The 18,945-nt window shown below is 30.0% G+C and overlaps 2 protein-coding genes across 2 annotated transcripts; both read right to left on the reverse strand.

Annotated features, from left to right (window-relative positions):
• Positions 1-2,537: 2,537 nt before the first annotated feature.
• Positions 2,538-5,002, reverse strand: LOC130668254 (uncharacterized). Its single transcript, XM_057470445.1, has 2 exons — positions 3,133-5,002; positions 2,538-2,768 (listed from the first exon to the last, which is right to left on the reverse strand). Exons 1-2 carry the CDS (start codon positions 4,881-4,883, stop codon positions 2,765-2,767), a joined length of 1,755 nt encoding a protein of 584 aa, XP_057326428.1. The 5' UTR covers positions 4,884-5,002; the 3' UTR covers positions 2,538-2,764.
• Positions 5,003-16,012: 11,010 nt separating this feature from the next.
• Positions 16,013-18,471, reverse strand: LOC130668255 (uncharacterized). The gene is made up of 2 exons (XM_057470447.1): positions 16,602-18,471; positions 16,013-16,237 (listed from the first exon to the last, which is right to left on the reverse strand). Exons 1-2 carry the CDS (start codon positions 18,350-18,352, stop codon positions 16,234-16,236), a joined length of 1,755 nt encoding a protein of 584 aa, XP_057326430.1. The 5' UTR covers positions 18,353-18,471; the 3' UTR covers positions 16,013-16,233.
• Between the last annotated feature and the right edge of the window lie 474 nt (positions 18,472-18,945).

An 18,945-nucleotide genomic window follows, 5' to 3' on the forward strand; every position in this document is an offset into this window, starting at 1 on the left:
TGCAAGAGTTCTGTAAACATTATTCTAAGAATGAAAATCAAATGCAATATGTTTTACAATTGGTTAAAGATCATCCATAAATGTTTCCTGATGCGCTAAAAAAACTAATGTAACAACTTCACGAAAATCTCTGTGATTAAAAAAAAAAATATGATAGTGTTGGTATTTTTTATTTTCCATTGAAATTTTAATAATATTTAATCAATTAATATTTTTCTATCAGAGCAAACCTTAAGGTAAGAAAAGTCATCTAGAATATAATTTATAACACTTTTTACATTTTTGAATCATTAAACCACGATAAAAATGGAAAAACTATCAAATTGACTAGAACTTCGATTTTGACCTCGAATAACTTTTGAACCAGTAAAGTTACCTGTATCTTCTGAACGGATAAACCGATTTTGAACTTTAAGGTGTCATTCGACGCGGCTTGTCAATATCTTGAAGCTGTAAGAAATTGGGCTTGATCGGTAAGGCTCGTTCAGAGATATTCCAAAAATAAATTTTTTTGAAAAATGTTTTTTTTTATAACTTTTAATCTGCTCGATGGATTGATTCCAAAATCGACTGGGCTCTGAAACTTTAGAAGCTGCGTTGAATGCTACCTCAACCATCAAAATCGGCTCATTCGTTCAAGAGAAACCGTTGTCGAAAGAATTAAAAAAAAACTTTTTTTTATTTTTTCTGAAATATCTCAAAAACGACTCGATAAATCGAATTTAAAATTTGATTAGCTTTAAAACTTAATAAAACGCGTCGATTGCCACCTCAATCGTCTCAATCGGTTTATTCGTTTGAGAGATATCGTTGGAGAAAAAATGGTGAAAAACGTTTTTTTTTTAAAACAACTGCATACAAAAGTATTTTCGAGCTCGAAGAGCTCGAAAACGTATTCACAATAATGTTTTCGAGGTTCTTGAGCTCGAAAACAGCGGGAAGTTTTGGGGCTGACCCGCAGGGTCAACTGACAGACCGATTTTTTTTTTCTGGTAAAGAGTGATGCAAGCATCTTCACAGATTTCATATCAAATTGTTCCCTATATCCGGTACGTTTATAATACTCGAGTCGAAGGCTGACTTTGTTGCATCCATTAAAGAATGTTTTGCAAAACCGCTTATTATTTATTACCTCTCGATTTTCGTTTTACAGTCATCAAATTAATAATTATAACTTTGAGAAATTCTCCCAGGCACGCATACCAACGATCACGTAGGTCTGAAGTTAAATCGAAGCAACAATTTTTATTCAATAATATAATTATTGAAACTTATCAATAATTTTAAGAAAATTATTTTTACATACATAGATATAAATTTTCAAAATTCGAATTAATGTTAAATGTATAGATATACTGCGAGGGAGTTCAACAAACGTCAATTTTTATCTGTAAATACTGGGAGGCCAGACAATTTTCCGAGAAGACAGGAAGCAATTTTACTTTGAATTTTCTTGGCAGGCGTGATGGCCAACATTGCGTAAAAGCTCTCTTTTCCCTGTTTATCAATGACAATTATACCGCGGATGAGTGGAAAATATTACTCGATTTACTTGCCAAATTATTTAACATCAAATACTATGTACGCATTTCACAATTGAATATATGTACATAATTAAATATATCCATTAAAATTATTCTGCTATATTGTATAACTAATTTAACATTAAACCATTTAAATGCCCAATTATTTCTCATCTTATACTATTAAATTTATTTTTTTAAATATTGTAGTGTATAAGAAATTAAGAATATTTAAATTTCCTGAGAATAAATCAAATCTACTAAACTTTATCTTAAATTATTGAACCATCAAAAGATTAATGATGATGATTTATAAATTTTTTTACTCAAAACATATGTTTTTTATGACACACTCTACTTTATTCAATAAATATACGATATCCTAATTTATATTATGATAGAAAAACAAAAAAAAAGATAAGTGATGAAATATGAAAAATCATCGGAACTATACTACGCACAAATGGAATGTTTTCTACGCATAATCTTGTATCGTGTTAAATTGATAAGATATGATTAATTAACAATATTTTTTTTTTTATTATTTTTTGTTTGTTAGTGATAAATTTTTTTTCATCAGAAAAAAATATTTACGCTTATATATTCTATACCTAAATTACTATCAACAGACACATAATTCGTATTAATTTCAAAATCAATTGATTCTAACTTGAGAACTTATTGCTGTCAACTCAAGAGATTCATGCAGTTCTTTGAGTATCGAAAATTATCTTAAAATTTTTTTTCATAGGGTAAACGCTCCAGTTGACCGGGCACCAGTAGTTAACCACTTTTGTATAAAAGTCTTAAAATTGTCATCAAATGAATATCTTATGGCCTCGAAATTAATATTTAATTATTGTTAAACTTACAATAATCATACACTGTTAGAAATTTCTATTGTAAATTTACGAGAAATGGATTGGAACTTTTTATCTAAACTTTTTCGTCATTAAATTTCCCATACAATTGACTATCAAAATTCAAGACCGATTATCTTAAATTTAAGGGGTTAGGGGTACTCAGGGGTATGAAAAAATGATGATTTTCAATAATTTTTTTTTTGTAGTTAATTACTTTATTTGACAAAAATAAAAACATAGCTTTATTAGAACACGTTTCGATTTGACTTCACGAAAATTTCAAAAAAAAAAATTAATAATTCAAAAAGTTATCGCTGTTTTTGTAGAGCCCGTTCCTCCCGAAGTCCTTTGCGGTGATCATCATAAGTCCTTGGAGATTCATCTAAAATCAATCGGACAAGAAAAATTAGTTTTATTAATAGATAATCTTGTGCCTGATCGAAGCTTTTTTTTTTTTTTTCGAAATTAACAAAATGGCGGCCTCAGGAAATTTTTTTCAAATTTTCGAGAAAAAAACCGACAGTTTATTGTTAAAAAAAAATCGAAATTTTGAAAAAAAAAAAAAATCCTTCGATCAGGCACGAGTTTTTAATGTATTTCAAAAGTACAATAAATTTTATTGAAATCTACCGAGCAGTTTTTAAGTTACAGTGATCACCAGTTCAGAAAACATAGTTTTGAGAAAAACGCATTTAAAGTTTTGCTATGGATTTATGTCGAATTATAAGAATTATTTAATAACTTACACTGAGTCATCTATTCCTGGACCATATAATAGCTCTTCAGCCGACATAGCAGCTTCCAAAATATCGATTTGCTGGTGCCTACGTTGCAATCGACCTTCTCGGGTGTTATCATTAGCGCGCTTATCTGCTACTTTGATACGTGCAGCATCCATTCTTTCTGCATACCGATGAGAATTAGGCCCACAATTAAGTCCTAGTGTATTCATCAAGACTAATAATGAATTTATACCCTCATTAAATATACACATAGCAACGTATGCAGCTATTTGTACGATGGTAAAACTAGTATTTACCGTTTTTGGGCATATTTTCCATACTAGTTGGTTAAAGCTTTCATTATTATTCTGATTGAATCCACCTACACATCTTGAAAGTAAATTTTCATTACTAAGATCTTCGTATATAGGCTTGATAGCTTTTAAAACATCAGAAGGTAAAGGAGAATAATCGTGAGAAAAGGTATCAAGCTCTCCTCTTGCTTCAGCGCGCTGGTAAGAGCACCAAGATTCTTCGCCTTTTGGACACATATCATGATTCGGTTTTTCATCACTCGAGCCGTAGTGATAAAAGGTTGCCATTATAGCAGATTTCATATTTTCAATAGAATCACAATGCCGGCGTATTGCTAAACCATAGTACACAGTTAGTTTGTCTATTAATTTTCCTGTGAGCTTACCTCGACCACCAAGACCTTTTTGTTTACTCTTCAGCGTACGTAATCGACTCCCCATCCGCTTTTGGACATGCCCTATACATTCCTTTTTATTTACAGTTGTATTTTCGTAAGGATCTGATTTTATAATTCCTGAATAGGTCTTGGAGTCACCATCACCAATATAGTTGGCATACTTAACTCCATATTTAGTTTCAGAATACGAAAACATTTCGACCATCGCATCCACCTCCATTTTCCCAGAAGACCCTTGATGATTAGCAGAACACACATCTTCATGCGATTGATACCATTCCTCGAACTCAACAGTATTTGTTTTTTTTTTCCAATACTCACATAGCTTACAATATGCACTTTTAATGTTTATGTCAAGAATCTTTCCAGTAAAATAGCCAATTATAGAAGAAACTCCAAATGACGATGTATATCCCCGTTTTTGCCAGGTTCCATCTCCCGATACAGTTAGATGATTTATATCTTCATTTTCAGTTGTTGGCATTGCTTGCTTTTCTTCATTCACAGCTTTCGTCATGAAGGTTTCTGCGACGGCTTTACTACAATTCAAAATCTGTTTCAGTAAAATTGTATGCGTAGATTTATCTAAAAAAGACGGCATGTCCATCAGGCCGCAAAACTTGCACAATCCTTCGTATCCTATTCCTAGTATTCTCATTACAAAAATGAAACGTCTGTTTATTTCATAAGAATGCCCAACGAAAGAACAGGAAGGAATATATTCATTTCCACAGTTATTACATGCAACTACAATTTTGAATCCCAGCCCACGTGTACTTGCTGTTTGAAACACTACATTTCCATCACATTTTTTACATTTTATAAGAGCAGAAATTGCAGTGAATACCTGAATAAAATTTATTATTCGAAATTCAGTACTGCTGTCTTCAGGTACATCATCTTCAGTGTTTTGTTTTAATTTTTTAGAAGATGTACTCTGAATACTTTCATCACGTTCGGCTGTTTTCGGATTAAAAACATTCTTTCTTTTGACTGAACGCGACTTATTAATTTTTTCAGAACTCCGAAGTTCTCTTGAAACCTTTCTAGAATCACGTCCCATGGTTAATAATTTAATTCACTTGAGAAATAATTTATCACAAAACTATCGACTGATCAGTGCAACGACTACAGGTATACTGGCAACCAAAAATTATTTTTCAGTTCTTGTACTACCTACAAATTGTGAATATATGTAGAAGGATATATATATATATATATATATATATATATATATATATATATATATATAATTATAAATACATTAAAATGGGGAGATATTCATGACAATGAAACCCGAAAGGTCGGTTGCTTGCAGCTGTTTCTAGCTACCTGCTCTCGAATGCCACGTAGCACCCGAGCGTCCTTTGGTCATTGTTAAATAACTCGAAAAGAATTTGTCGGATTCACTTCAAATTTTCACACAATATTTTTAAAATATTATACTTTAAGAAAATGCAAAAAAAAAAAAATCGATTTTTTGAAAATTCTGACTACCCCTAACCCCTTAAGTCAGGATTTGGGAATTCAATACTTTAAGACTTTAAATTTAAAACCTTGATTGAAAATTCAAAACCTACACTGCAAATCCAAGTGTTTAACTTACTGTGTTAAAATAAAACACGTTAGTGTTTTCTGCAACTTAAGCGCTTAGAAGTAAAACGGTATAAACGTTTAAACAATCGCATAAATCATTACAAGTTTTTTAAAGGTTCGCGTAACACACTTAAGTGTTTAATCCGAATACGTTTTATCCGTTTAAAGAAAAAAACACTTCTACCTGTTTTATTATAAAGCACTTACTGTTACATTAAACGTTTAAAAAAACATCGAGTGTTTTAAATTAAAACAGATATTCCGGAATTAAATACTTTTTCAGAAAAAACGTTTAATCTAAAAAACATGTATCTTATAAAACGCTTAAATTTCTTAAACAGTTTAAAAAAATTCTATCAATTTTGTCAATCGACAAATGATACAAATAACAATTTCAAAATATAAAAGTGTAATAATTGTCAAATATATTTATGCATTACGATATAGATGTATCAAAACGTATTTTTTTGTATTGAAAATAAAATTTTACAAATGATTGAACTCGGTTCATATCATGATAATACCAAGCTCGTAAAAATAATAATAGTCTTCTACTCTATTCTGAGAACTTAAGATTAAAATGAAAATAACTAGAAAACAATGCGGAATTTGAATGAACTTTATTTCAACGAATTTGTAGGGAATAAAATTATCTATAAAAAAGATCCTATGACATTTTTTGATAAGTCTGATAGTTTTGCTGGAAAAGTAAAAAGATCTGGAAATTTATTATAGATTTGACTTCCAGCTCCGATAGCTTTCGAATGAATGGATTTATCAAAAAATGATAAAAAACCTTTTTTGTAGAGCGTTAAATTCTCTACAAGAATATGCTTTGGACTCATTCATATGACGTGCGAATGCCGAGCTAGAAAAATAAAAAATTTTTTTCCCATATTATTTCAATGGGAAATGGAGAATTGCAAATAGGCACCTCTTAATATTAATATTAAGAGCTCAAATTTTAATAGAATTTTGTTTTCATCATCTCAAACAATATTTTCACTGTAACTAAAAAAAAAAAAAAAAGTCACTTTTTTTGGCCCACCCTACTGTTCATGTATATAATATATGAGGCCATATATTACTAAATGTACTATCATATATGTTAATGTATGATCCGCATCTTTACGATGCGCGCGCACAGGTGTTACACGAAAACTAAATGTTGAAGTTGCTACATACACAACACGTGTTTTAAAAGTGCGAATTTTATATGTTCTTAATAATCATATTCAGTATAGTGAATCACTATAGTGATTTAGAATCACTATATTGATTTAAATTGAACATTTTGATAAATATTATTTACTACTTTTTTTTTTTTTTTATTATTGTTAACAGTGTATAGCATATTTATGCCTTTTACACTTCTTGCCTTTAATCGCAATCGCTACCTTTTTCTATTCCCTCCTCTTTTTCATGCGGCTGTGGACCGACTTGTGCTTCTGTACTGAATCATTACGTAATGCCCTATACCCCACCTTTTTGCCGTGGGAGTATAGCGGCAAAGGGAAACCACAGAGAAAACCTTTTGCCAGTACAGCTGTCATTTTTCGGAGCAGGTGAAGTTCCAGTGATCGATAAAATTCCCATTTTACCGATCACTGGCTCTTCAGTCCTCGCCTAGCGCACAGAGACGTCCGATCAAGCTCAATGCATGGCTAAGCGGTCATCCAGCCAAACAGTAACCGCGCTCGGTGCTGCTTAACTTTGATGATCGCCCGAGCCACACATGAACCGATCGGCTGCCTCTGCCCCTTATTATTTACTACTTATTTGTAAATATTAGTGAAGAAAATTGTGCTTATATACTTTTTCGAGTGCTGCAATATAATTGAGGTTAACTATCCGTATGTATTATTTATTAATATAAATTATTATATTATTATTTAATCTAATTTCTACTAAATATTATTAAATTATTAATTTTAAATATTTATTATTGATTATATAATATTTAAAAAATAAATATACAAAGTATAAAAATATATTTAAATATACATAAGATATAACCTGTAAAAAACGTAACGTTGTACAATTTAGGAAAAATAAATAAATAAATAAATATTTAAAAAATAAATCAATAAATTTAACACAAAATTTGTGATAAAAATTACAATCGAATATTAAATTAAAATAATAAATAATTATAATTAATAATCTAATAATATTTTGTATAAAGTATGTATGTAATATATATTAATTATTCTCTAAATTTAATATTTTTTATAAATTATTAAATATTAAATTTAGAAAATAATAAACATTTTTAAAATAATTAAAAAAATTTAATAAAAAAATATGAAATAATAATGAAAATTGAATAGTTAATTAAATTATTAATTTTTAATATTAATTTCTCTACAATAAAATTTGCTCATCAACCTAAAATTCTGTAATTGTAGATTTTATGACTATATTAATGGTACTATTCAATTTCTATTCCAGTTCTTAAGATGGATAAAACAAATGCGGAAATTTGTAAGGACTGTCACAATTGAAAGATGCTATGGCAGTAATATGGACATAATTCAAAAATAACATTCCAACAATATTATAAAATTTATGTTACACTTAATGGAAGAAAATAAATATTTATTTATTTATCTTTTCAAATTTTAACTAATTTTCATCAAATGTGTTGCCGATCTTTTTCTAGTTCTTTTATTATTTTATTGTAATTAATTATTTGTATTATACTGTATATTTTTAGATTCTGAATGATTTTTATAAGTCAATAAATAACCAGTTATTTTAAAGCTATACTTTTATGGTTTCTAATTTTTTTCAAGTGTAAACATTTTTTAGAGCTTTTTTTTTTGGATAAATAAACAAATATATTTTTAATTTATACTAAATTCCATTTCTATTTTTATGCTGAATGTGTGATGCAATAATTATCTGAATCTTCTGATAATAAAAATATGATTCCAGGATATGACAACAATCAATAACGACTTTTATTCAAAGGCAACTATTATTTTTAATATTAGAAATATTATTATAAAAATTTCATTGATTGTGCTCCAATGGAAAAATTATAATTTGTATTTTAAAAATATTTATATTATTAATTAATGACACTAAACACTTAAAGTGTTTATTGATGCCTAAACACTTTAGGTGCCTTATTACACTGATAGAAGGATTTCGTAGCATTTAAAAAAGATTTCTTAGTATTTAAGAAATGATTTCTTAAATACTAAGAAATCTTTTTTAAATGCCAAGAAATCCTTCTATCAGTGTATCTAAAACACTTTATGTGTGTTAAAATTAAACGTTTAAAATGTTTACTACACTTTAAACACTAAAATAGTGTTTAGTTGGTGACTACAAGTATTTAAACGCTTAAAGTGTTTTAAAATAAAACACTTGGATTTGCAGTGTGACCACTATGAGGATCGGATACCTTCATTATTCAGCTTTAATTTATTTTTTTATGGACCTTGATACGTCCACTTCGATCTCGCCGAGATATCGGTCTTCAAATGGAAAAGGATTCTTTTGTCTTTGATTATCGATATCTCAGAAATCAATGATCGCACAGAAAGTAAATGGTGGGTTTTAAAAACTTGAATAAATTCCCTTCAACGATTAGCCATTGTTTTTTCGAAAAAAAAAATTTTTCCTATCGTCACCTGAATTTAAAAATGCAACAAAAAAGGGCTTTTTGTGGTTTTTTGGAAAATCAAGCGCTGAAACGAAAATATTGTGGAAATCGATAATGTTAACTGTGCATTTTACAGTTCAATATGTTCACAAAAACCCTACAAAGAGTCAGATCAATCCAACCAGCCGTTTATTTGTTTCACTCGATCAAATTTAAAAAAAAATTAAAGGATCACGTTTTTTGCTCTGAAAAGCTCATAATCTTCAACAAGATGAAAACAACCATTTTTTCTGAGCTGAAAAAGAAAAAAGTTTTTTTTCAAACCAAATTTTCAAAAAAAAAAAATTTTTTTTGAATTTAATGACTGAGAGATCAGTAAAATCACGAAATGCAGCGACGTTAACGTATTAAAAATGATTGGGTGTTGGTTTTGTAAATTTCCTAAAGTTATTCCAAAAAAAAGAAATTAAAAAAATTTGAAAATTTTTTTGTCGCTGGTTTTTCTAAGATTACTCTAAAACCGCTGACGCTAAAAAATTTTGAAGTTCTAATCCAAAGAGTAGACACTTGGAGCTACAATTTCCTCTTTTTTTATTTCTTGTACGACCATTTCTTTCAAATTTAGGGCCTGTTGAAAATCCCCAAAAAATTTGGAATTTTTTTTGATCCTTTAATTTTTTCCATTAGTGTATTTGAATGTTAAGATTCTCCATATTAACAACCGGGTTCCGGGTTATAATTTCAAATAGTAATTTTTAAAGTTTATTTTCTTTCTTGTACGCGCGAGAGTCAGACGCTTTACCGCTATGCTACGGAACCTGTAGGAAATTTTTAGTTTAGTTGTGCTTCTAGTATTTTGTTTTCATATTGAATGGATATATACAGTCGATTGCTTATACATTGATCTAAGTGAAATAAATATGTGACTTTTTATAAATGAATTTTTTTATTTAATCGATCACGGAAAAAAGAGCAGTTGAAAAATTACAGTTTCTACAGTAAAAATAGGCTTTCGGGGCAAAAATCTTTAAACATTAAAACTTAAACTGCAATTTTAGAAATTTGTTATAGTAATAAAATTAATACAATTTGTAGCAGTAAATTTTACAGTTTAAAATGTAATTTTAGTTTAAAAAAGGCCATTCGGCAGCCGAAATGGAAGGTAGATTTTCCAATTAATCTATACAAAAAGTTTCATACATACATATCTTGTGATTCATGTTAGTGTATTGTCATGATATGAAATTAGGCTTGTTTTCTAAGAGTGAGGGTAAAAAAAGACAACGACTATTTTCGCTAGAGAACTTCAGATAGTTCATTTGACAAAACATTATATAGGTAATGTACCAAACTAACCTTCACGTCAACAAAGTATATAGAAAATTTAATTAATATGATCATAATTGTAATCGCTATTACGATGGCAAGACCAGTTATAATTATAGGACGTACAGGTACGTTTGAAACAACATAAGTGATAAAAGAAATCCTTTTAAAATATATAATAGCAGTGAAATTTACAGGTTATTTTCTTCACAATAAAATACCACTGACGAAACCGGATTATAATGGGACAAGCATAAGTTATGTGGATTGAAAACCATATTTTCAACATTTTTTGATTCCATTAAAATTTTCAAGGCTATCAAAGTATTGGAAAAAATGGTCAAAATATAAAAGTTAAGGTCATAAATTAAAGCTTATTAATCAAGCTTTGAAATACTTTTTACAGAAATTATCTATGAGTTTCAGTTTTAAAGTTATATGGACTTTAAAATTGACTAAAAACTGATTTTTTCGAAAAATCGTTAAAATTTCAAACAGCCATAACTTCTAAACTAAACGACGGATTCAGCCCATCTTCGAACTTAACCGTGGTAATTACACATAAAATAAGTGTAGAAAATTTCATTAAGATCGGATAAGAATTGTAGACGCAATCGTGTCCTCAAAAGTCCGTTATATTACATAAATATATATAAATTTTTTAACGAATGGTATTTTTGAACTCTACTCAACTAATTATGATAGTTTATGACGAAATTCCTTGAAAAATCGACCATGAGGACAAATACAATAGTTAGATTTTTAAAAAAATCTACCTAAAAATCTTCAAAGTATTATTTACTTTTTATTTTGAATTCTTGCTTTATTTAAAAATTAATAGTTGATAGGTGAAACTGTAAAAATTAAGATTTATTGGTGATGTATTTTTTGCTTTCTGAAACAATTCCTTTTATTTATTCATAATATAAAAATTACACTGTGAGTTATCAATTGTCGAGAATGATAAATGATCTGAGAAAAATCACAGCTCACACTGTAATTTTTAAATTCTATATCTTAAGAAGAACTCTACTATACGGAATAGTAATAATAACGATTGAAAATGTGATTTTAACTAAATTAATTTGTGAATTCACATATTGTAAATAAAAATTACAGTTTCGGATAGAAATTTGTAAATTTTAGTCGGTAAGTTTTACAGTTTGAAAACTTTATTTTTCAATATTTAATATTTCGCTTTTTAGTATCTCACTCACGCTAAGGCAGTGACCATAAGTCGAATAGCGTCAGGGAGGCATCTTGCCCATAGCTCGAGTAACAAACGACTACAAACAAATGTGCTTTGTGCTTCTGTTTTATAGACAGTTCTTTATTAGATGTGATTGCGTCAAGTCATAAATTTTATGTGATTATTTGAATTATTAAATAAAAGTTTATATCGTTAAAATTGATTTTTAATTGGTGGTTTTGTGGTACTATTCATCTACAATAGTTGATATTACTGATTAATATATAGATGAAGAAGCTCAATGTAAGAGGAAACTAAAAAACTATAGTAAGGAAAATTTGCCTTGTATTGTAGCTTTACAACATCAAGTACGTCAATATTAATATTTTTCGTCATATTCGGACAATGACTTATGAATATTTATTAACACATTTGAATCCGATAATAACTAAAAAACAAAAATTATTGTACTATAGATATAAAAATTTTTATTATATAGATTTAAGAGAAAAAAATAAATATTACTTTATGAAACTGTAAATTTTTTAATCTTAAACTATAGTTAAACTATATAGTCATCATTATTTTAAATATCGAATTTCAAAAAAAAAAAAAAAGAATATCTTTTGTCGAATGAAACTGTAAAGATTGTAGCTTATATTTCATATGTTAGCAATTTCGAAGTATAAATTCAAGCAAAAGAAATACTTTTTACTATATGAAACTGTAATAATTAAATTTTTCTGTCTCAGGAAATAAAATTTGAAGAATTTGTAGAAAAAATTACAGTGTGAGATTGTAATTTTTAGAATACAATTTAAAATTATAAAATCTGTTTACTATAGAGAATTGGATAATATCGAGTATGAAACTGTAATATTTGTTATGCCGGGATAAAAGTGTAATTTTTACAGTTTCAAAGTCGCAGCGCTTTACTACTATACGAAACTGTAATAAATACTCAGATATGAGTTCAATTTTTCAACTGCTCTTTTTTCCGTGATAATATAAAGACCTTCATTCAAATATAGTTCGATATTTTGTAACGAATACATTTATATTCTTGTCGAATATTTTTCAGTTTTAATGTGAGTGCGTCAAATTATTCCTGCAACCTCGTCGAATTCTCTCCCCAAGAAACTTGTCGGTTGACACGACACGTTCGGTATTATAGGAAACTACTTTTGTTTCATTGAAACATGTGAGGGTGTCAAACTAAACGTTCCAAGAGTTTCAGTTAAATTTCTAAAAGTTGAAAAGTTTGTTTTAATAAGTTTTTATTTTAAATCAAGTATTTATTTTAATTCAATCAAATGTTAGTTTAATTACGGTCAAACCTTAAACTTTTAACATAAACGCTTAAGCAATTTCTCATAATCGGGTAGAGATTTTCATTCAATAAAAATGATTTTCTTGAGACAAACTAGTTTTCGTTGGTTCAAACGAATTTGGTTTCATGGAAGAAGAAATTTGTCAACCTCTTAGGGGGTATGATGTCAGTACCTTATTTTTTACAGTGGACTAATTAACAGAAAGCTTCGTTTTTTTTTTGCATCGAAAAAAAAAGTAACAGGTCTTCAGAATTTTACTCCTATACTCGTATATGAAAATAATTTTTCGTGATCACTTAAGTATTCAAAGATAACTAAATTATTGCTCTTTCATATATATATATAATTAATAACCATGGTTATTTATTTTTAACTCTTATCATCTTTTTATAATTTAACTTTTACTTTGTTGCCTCATTCGGGGATAGTTGAGCAAGGCGCACTCAATGCATTAAATGCGTGCCGAGCGTTGGTCTAAAACCTATATGCAATTGTGATAGTGACAAAAATGATTTAACAATTTGGGATTATTAATCATCTAGCAATATTTTAACTTTCAAAATGTAAACAAGCCTAATTCGATAAAATTATCATCACAATATAAATATAATAACCACACGGAAAAAAATAATCGGTAGCAGCTACCGATAAGCGATCGGTAGCTGCTACCGATTATTTTTTTCCGTGCACTATTAAGAATTTATAGTTTTAGCTACCATACCAGTTTAGCGCCTTCAATTATTTCAACAATGATAAATTCGAAAAATAATTTTTTTTTTTTTACTTCCCGCTAAGAAAATTGTCAGAAATTCGGGAAGTTATTGGTTTCGGTCCGATTTTCGAAAATTGAGTTTTCATCAGATGTCGACGTTTTGAGATCCTAGGAAGCCATTCTGACTATTTTCAGAATGATGACCGAGTATATGTATGTGTGTGTGTGTGTGTGTGTGTGTGTGTGTGTGTTTGGGTGTGTGTCCCTGTGGAAACTCTCTATAACTTGTCAACTAATCAACCATTTTGAATGAATGAACGGTTTCTGCGGTAATCGAAAGAGTTTGTTGGCCGTCATCTTTCCTGAAAATTTCAGAACATTTGATCAGGTAGACTCGAAAATATTGGCGAATTACGAAAAAAAAAAATTTTTTTTTTTTAGTTTTTGATTGATTTCTCAGAAACGAGCTGAACGATCAACTTCAAAATCTAATCAGCTCTAGAACTTGATAAAACGCGTCGATCGCCGCCTTAACCATCTCAATCGGTTAATTTGTTCAAGAGATATCGTTGGAGAAAGAAATGGTGAAAAACGGGTTTTTCCAAATATCTTCAAAACGGCAGAACGGATCGATTTCAAAATTATATCAGCTCTAGAATTCGAGAAAACGCGCCGATTGCCACCTCAAACGTCAAAATCGGTTCATTAGTTCAAAAGATATCGGCGCTGAAAAGTTAAAAAAATAACATAAAACGTTATCTTTTCCGGATAAATCAAAATATAATGTACTAAATGTGTCTGAAATCATACCAACTATTCCTCTTTATAGTCTTTTTTGATCATCATAGATTGTCATCTAACTTGTTCTTGAGTTTAAATCATATTATCAGCAAAAAATTGAAAAAACCCAGTTTTTAATGTGTTTCTCGGATATTTCATATATTATTGCTTTGACCTAAGTCAAAACTCACTCAAATCTTGATTTTGATCACTGGCATTGATTTCTGCCTCGATACATTTATTTCATTGAACATAATCGAGAATAAAAATTTGAAAACTGCTTCTTCATTAATAATTTTCGATTCTTAACTTGTCAAACTTTAGCAAAATACGTAACTTGGTAAGGCTTGAAAAGCTCATAAAAAATAATCCCAGGTAATTGCATTTTCGAGCTCGAAAATAAATTTACAGCAATGTTTTCAAGCTCCGTAAGCTCGAAAACAGCGGGAAGTTTTGGGGCTGGCCCACAGGGTCAACCGACGCCCAGATTTTTTTTTTAGTTTTTTATAGATTTCTCAGAAACGAGTTGAACGATCGTCTTCAAAATCTGATCAGCTCTAGAACTTTATAAAACGCGTCGATCGCCGCATTAACCATCTCAATCGGTTGATTTGATCGAGAGATATCGTTGGAGAAAGAAATGGTAAAAAACGTTTTTTTTCGATTATCTTTGAAGTGACTCATTAGATCAATTCTAAAATCTAATCAGCTCTAAAACTCAAGAAAACACGTCAATTGCCGCCTCAACCATCAAAATCGGTTAATTCGTTCGCGAGATATCGTGGGAGAAAGAAATGGTAAAAATTAGTTTTTTTCGAAAGCAATGGAATACAAACGTATTTTCGATCTCGAAGAGCTCGAAAATGTATTAACAACAAAGCAGCGGGAAATTTTAGGGCTGGCCTGCAGGGTCAACCGTTAGACAGATTTTTTTTAAATATCTCAAAAACGACTAGATAAATCAATTCCACAATCTGATCAGCTTTACACAGAAAAAAAGGATATCTTGGCGCAAGAAATTTTTTCTTGCCGCAAGAATATTTTTTGCAATTTTGAATGAAAACGAAAATTTTCTTGGTTCAAGAATAAAATTTTCTTAAATTTAGTCATCTTGGCATAAGATTTTTTTTTTATTCAACCGATATAATATATGTTTCTTGAAGTAAGAAATATTTTCTTAAAGTGAGAAAATTAAATATTTTGCTCCAATATATAATCAATTGTCCGAAAAGTAAAATATACTTTGTTTAAGAATAATATATTTTGAATCAAGATAATTTGTGACTCGAGTCAAGAATTAAAAGTACTCGACTCAATGGTAAGAAATATCTTGGTTCAAGTATTTTGTTGTGTTGCGGCGAGTGAGCGTAGACGTTTGAACCAACAGCAACTGCGTTCACGGCCCAACGCAAAAATTCTCTTGGGAAAGCTAACTGTACTATACTAAAGTGGCGGTAGTGTAGACTCTACATTGTACAGTGTGCTTACTGGATATAGGTAAAGTAAACGAATTTTCAGGGAATGATCGGATAGCATAACTGGTAAAGCTCTCGCGTGATGCCGAATCGGTCTGGGTTCGATTCCTACCATAGCAAACCATTTATTTTTTCTTACGTTATTCATAAACCATTAAGGGGTTAGGGGTACTCAGGGGTATGAAAAAATGATGATTTTCAATAATTTTTTTTTTGTAGTTAATTACTTTATTTGACAAAAATAAAAACATAGCTTTATTAGAACACGTTTCGATTTGACTTCACGAAAATTTCAAAAAAAAAAATTAATAATTCAAAAAGTTATCGCTGTTTTTGTAGAGCCCGTTCCTCCCGAAGTCCTTTGCGGTGATCATCATAAGTCCTTGGAGATTCATCTAAAATCAATCGGACAAGAAAAATTAGTTTTATTAATAGATAATCTTGTGCCTGATCGAAGCTTTTTTTTTTTTTTTCGAAATTAACAAAATGGCGGCCTCAGGAAATTTTTTTCAAATTTTCGAGAAAAAAACCGACAGTTTATTGTTAAAAAAAAATCGAAATTTTGAAAAAAAAAAAAAATCCTTCGATCAGGCACGAGTTTTTAATGTATTTCAAAAGTACAATAAATTTTATTGAAATCTACCGAGCAGTTTTTAAGTTACAGTGATCACCAGTTCAGAAAACATAGTTTTGAGAAAAACGCATTTAAAGTTTTGCTATGGATTTATGTCGAATTATAAGAATTATTTAATAACTTACACTGAGTCATCTATTCCTGGACCATATAATAGCTCTTCAGCCGACATAGCAGCTTCCAAAATATCGATTTGCTGGTGCCTACGTTGCAATCGACCTTCTCGGGTGTTATCATTAGCGCGCTTATCTGCTACTTTGATACGTGCAGCATCCATTCTTTCTGCATACCGATGAGAATTAGGCCCACAATTAAGTCCTAGTGTATTCATCAAGACTAATAATGAATTTATACCCTCATTAAATATACACATAGCAACGTATGCAGCTATTTGTACGATGGTAAAACTAGTATTTACCGTTTTTGGGCATATTTTCCATACTAGTTGGTTAAAGCTTTCATTATTATTCTGATTGAATCCACCTACACATCTTGAAAGTAAATTTTCATTACTAAGATCTTCGTATATAGGCTTGATAGCTTTTAAAACATCAGAAGGTAAAGGAGAATAATCGTGAGAAAAGGTATCAAGCTCTCCTCTTGCTTCAGCGCGCTGGTAAGAGCACCAAGATTCTTCGCCTTTTGGACACATATCATGATTCGGTTTTTCATCACTCGAGCCGTAGTGATAAAAGGTTGCCATTATAGCAGATTTCATATTTTCAATAGAATCACAATGCCGGCGTATTGCTAAACCATAGTACACAGTTAGTTTGTCTATTAATTTTCCTGTGAGCTTACCTCGACCACCAAGACCTTTTTGTTTACTCTTCAGCGTACGTAATCGACTCCCCATCCGCTTTTGGACATGCCCTATACATTCCTTTTTATTTACAGTTGTATTTTCGTAAGGATCTGATTTTATAATTCCTGAATAGGTCTTGGAGTCACCATCACCAATATAGTTGGCATACTTAACTCCATATTTAGTTTCAGAATACGAAAACATTTCGACCATCGCATCCACCTCCATTTTCCCAGAAGACCCTTGATGATTAGCAGAACACACATCTTCATGCGATTGATACCATTCCTCGAACTCAACAGTATTTGTTTTTTTTTTCCAATACTCACATAGCTTACAATATGCACTTTTAATGTTTATGTCAAGAATCTTTCCAGTAAAATAGCCAATTATAGAAGAAACTCCAAATGACGATGTATATCCCCGTTTTTGCCAGGTTCCATCTCCCGATACAGTTAGATGATTTATATCTTCATTTTCAGTTGTTGGCATTGCTTGCTTTTCTTCATTCACAGCTTTCGTCATGAAGGTTTCTGCGACGGCTTTACTACAATTCAAAATCTGTTTCAGTAAAATTGTATGCGTAGATTTATCTAAAAAAGACGGCATGTCCATCAGGCCGCAAAACTTGCACAATCCTTCGTATCCTATTCCTAGTATTCTCATTACAAAAATGAAACGTCTGTTTATTTCATAAGAATGCCCAACGAAAGAACAGGAAGGAATATATTCATTTCCACAGTTATTACATGCAACTACAATTTTGAATCCCAGCCCACGTGTACTTGCTGTTTGAAACACTACATTTCCATCACATTTTTTACATTTTATAAGAGCAGAAATTGCAGTGAATACCTGAATAAAATTTATTATTCGAAATTCAGTACTGCTGTCTTCAGGTACATCATCTTCAGTGTTTTGTTTTAATTTTTTAGAAGATGTACTCTGAATACTTTCATCACGTTCGGCTGTTTTCGGATTAAAAACATTCTTTCTTTTGACTGAACGCGACTTATTAATTTTTTCAGAACTCCGAAGTTCTCTTGAAACCTTTCTAGAATCACGTCCCATGGTTAATAATTTAATTCACTTGAGAAATAATTTATCACAAAACTATCGACTGATCAGTGCAACGACTACAGGTATACTGGCAACCAAAAATTATTTTTCAGTTCTTGTACTACCTACAAATTGTGAATATATGTAGAAGGATATATATATATATATATATATATATATATATATATATATATATATAATTATAAATACATTAAAATGGGGAGATATTCATGACAATGAAACCCGAAAGGTCGGTTGCTTGCAGCTGTTTCTAGCTACCTGCTCTCGAATGCCACGTAGCACCCGAGCGTCCTTTGGTCATTGTTAAATAACTCGAAAAGAATTTGTCGGATTCACTTCAAATTTTCACACAATATTTTTAAAATATTATACTTTAAGAAAATGCAAAAAAAAAAAAATCGATTTTTTGAAAATTCTGACTACCCCTAACCCCTTAATCGAGGATGTTTATTTCTTATCCCCTCTACTGCTGTATCGTGATATTCTGAATGTACACATATAATTTCCTGCTTCACAACATTTAATATTTATACTAGGTTAAATTCACTCAAAAATATAGGACGATATATTTTTTCAAGTAGAGT

The sequence above is a fragment of the Microplitis mediator genome, chromosome 5 (genome assembly GCF_029852145.1).
Source record: "Microplitis mediator isolate UGA2020A chromosome 5, iyMicMedi2.1, whole genome shotgun sequence".
In the NCBI taxonomy this organism is placed as follows: Eukaryota; Metazoa; Arthropoda; class Insecta; order Hymenoptera; family Braconidae; genus Microplitis; species Microplitis mediator.

Coding starts and splice junctions, on each gene's coding strand:
- LOC130668255 (XM_057470447.1), bottom strand. CDS start 18,352: ATGGGACGTGATTCTAGAAAGGTTTCAAGAGAACTTCGGAGTTCTGAA.
- LOC130668254 (XM_057470445.1), bottom strand. CDS start 4,883: ATGGGACGTGATTCTAGAAAGGTTTCAAGAGAACTTCGGAGTTCTGAA.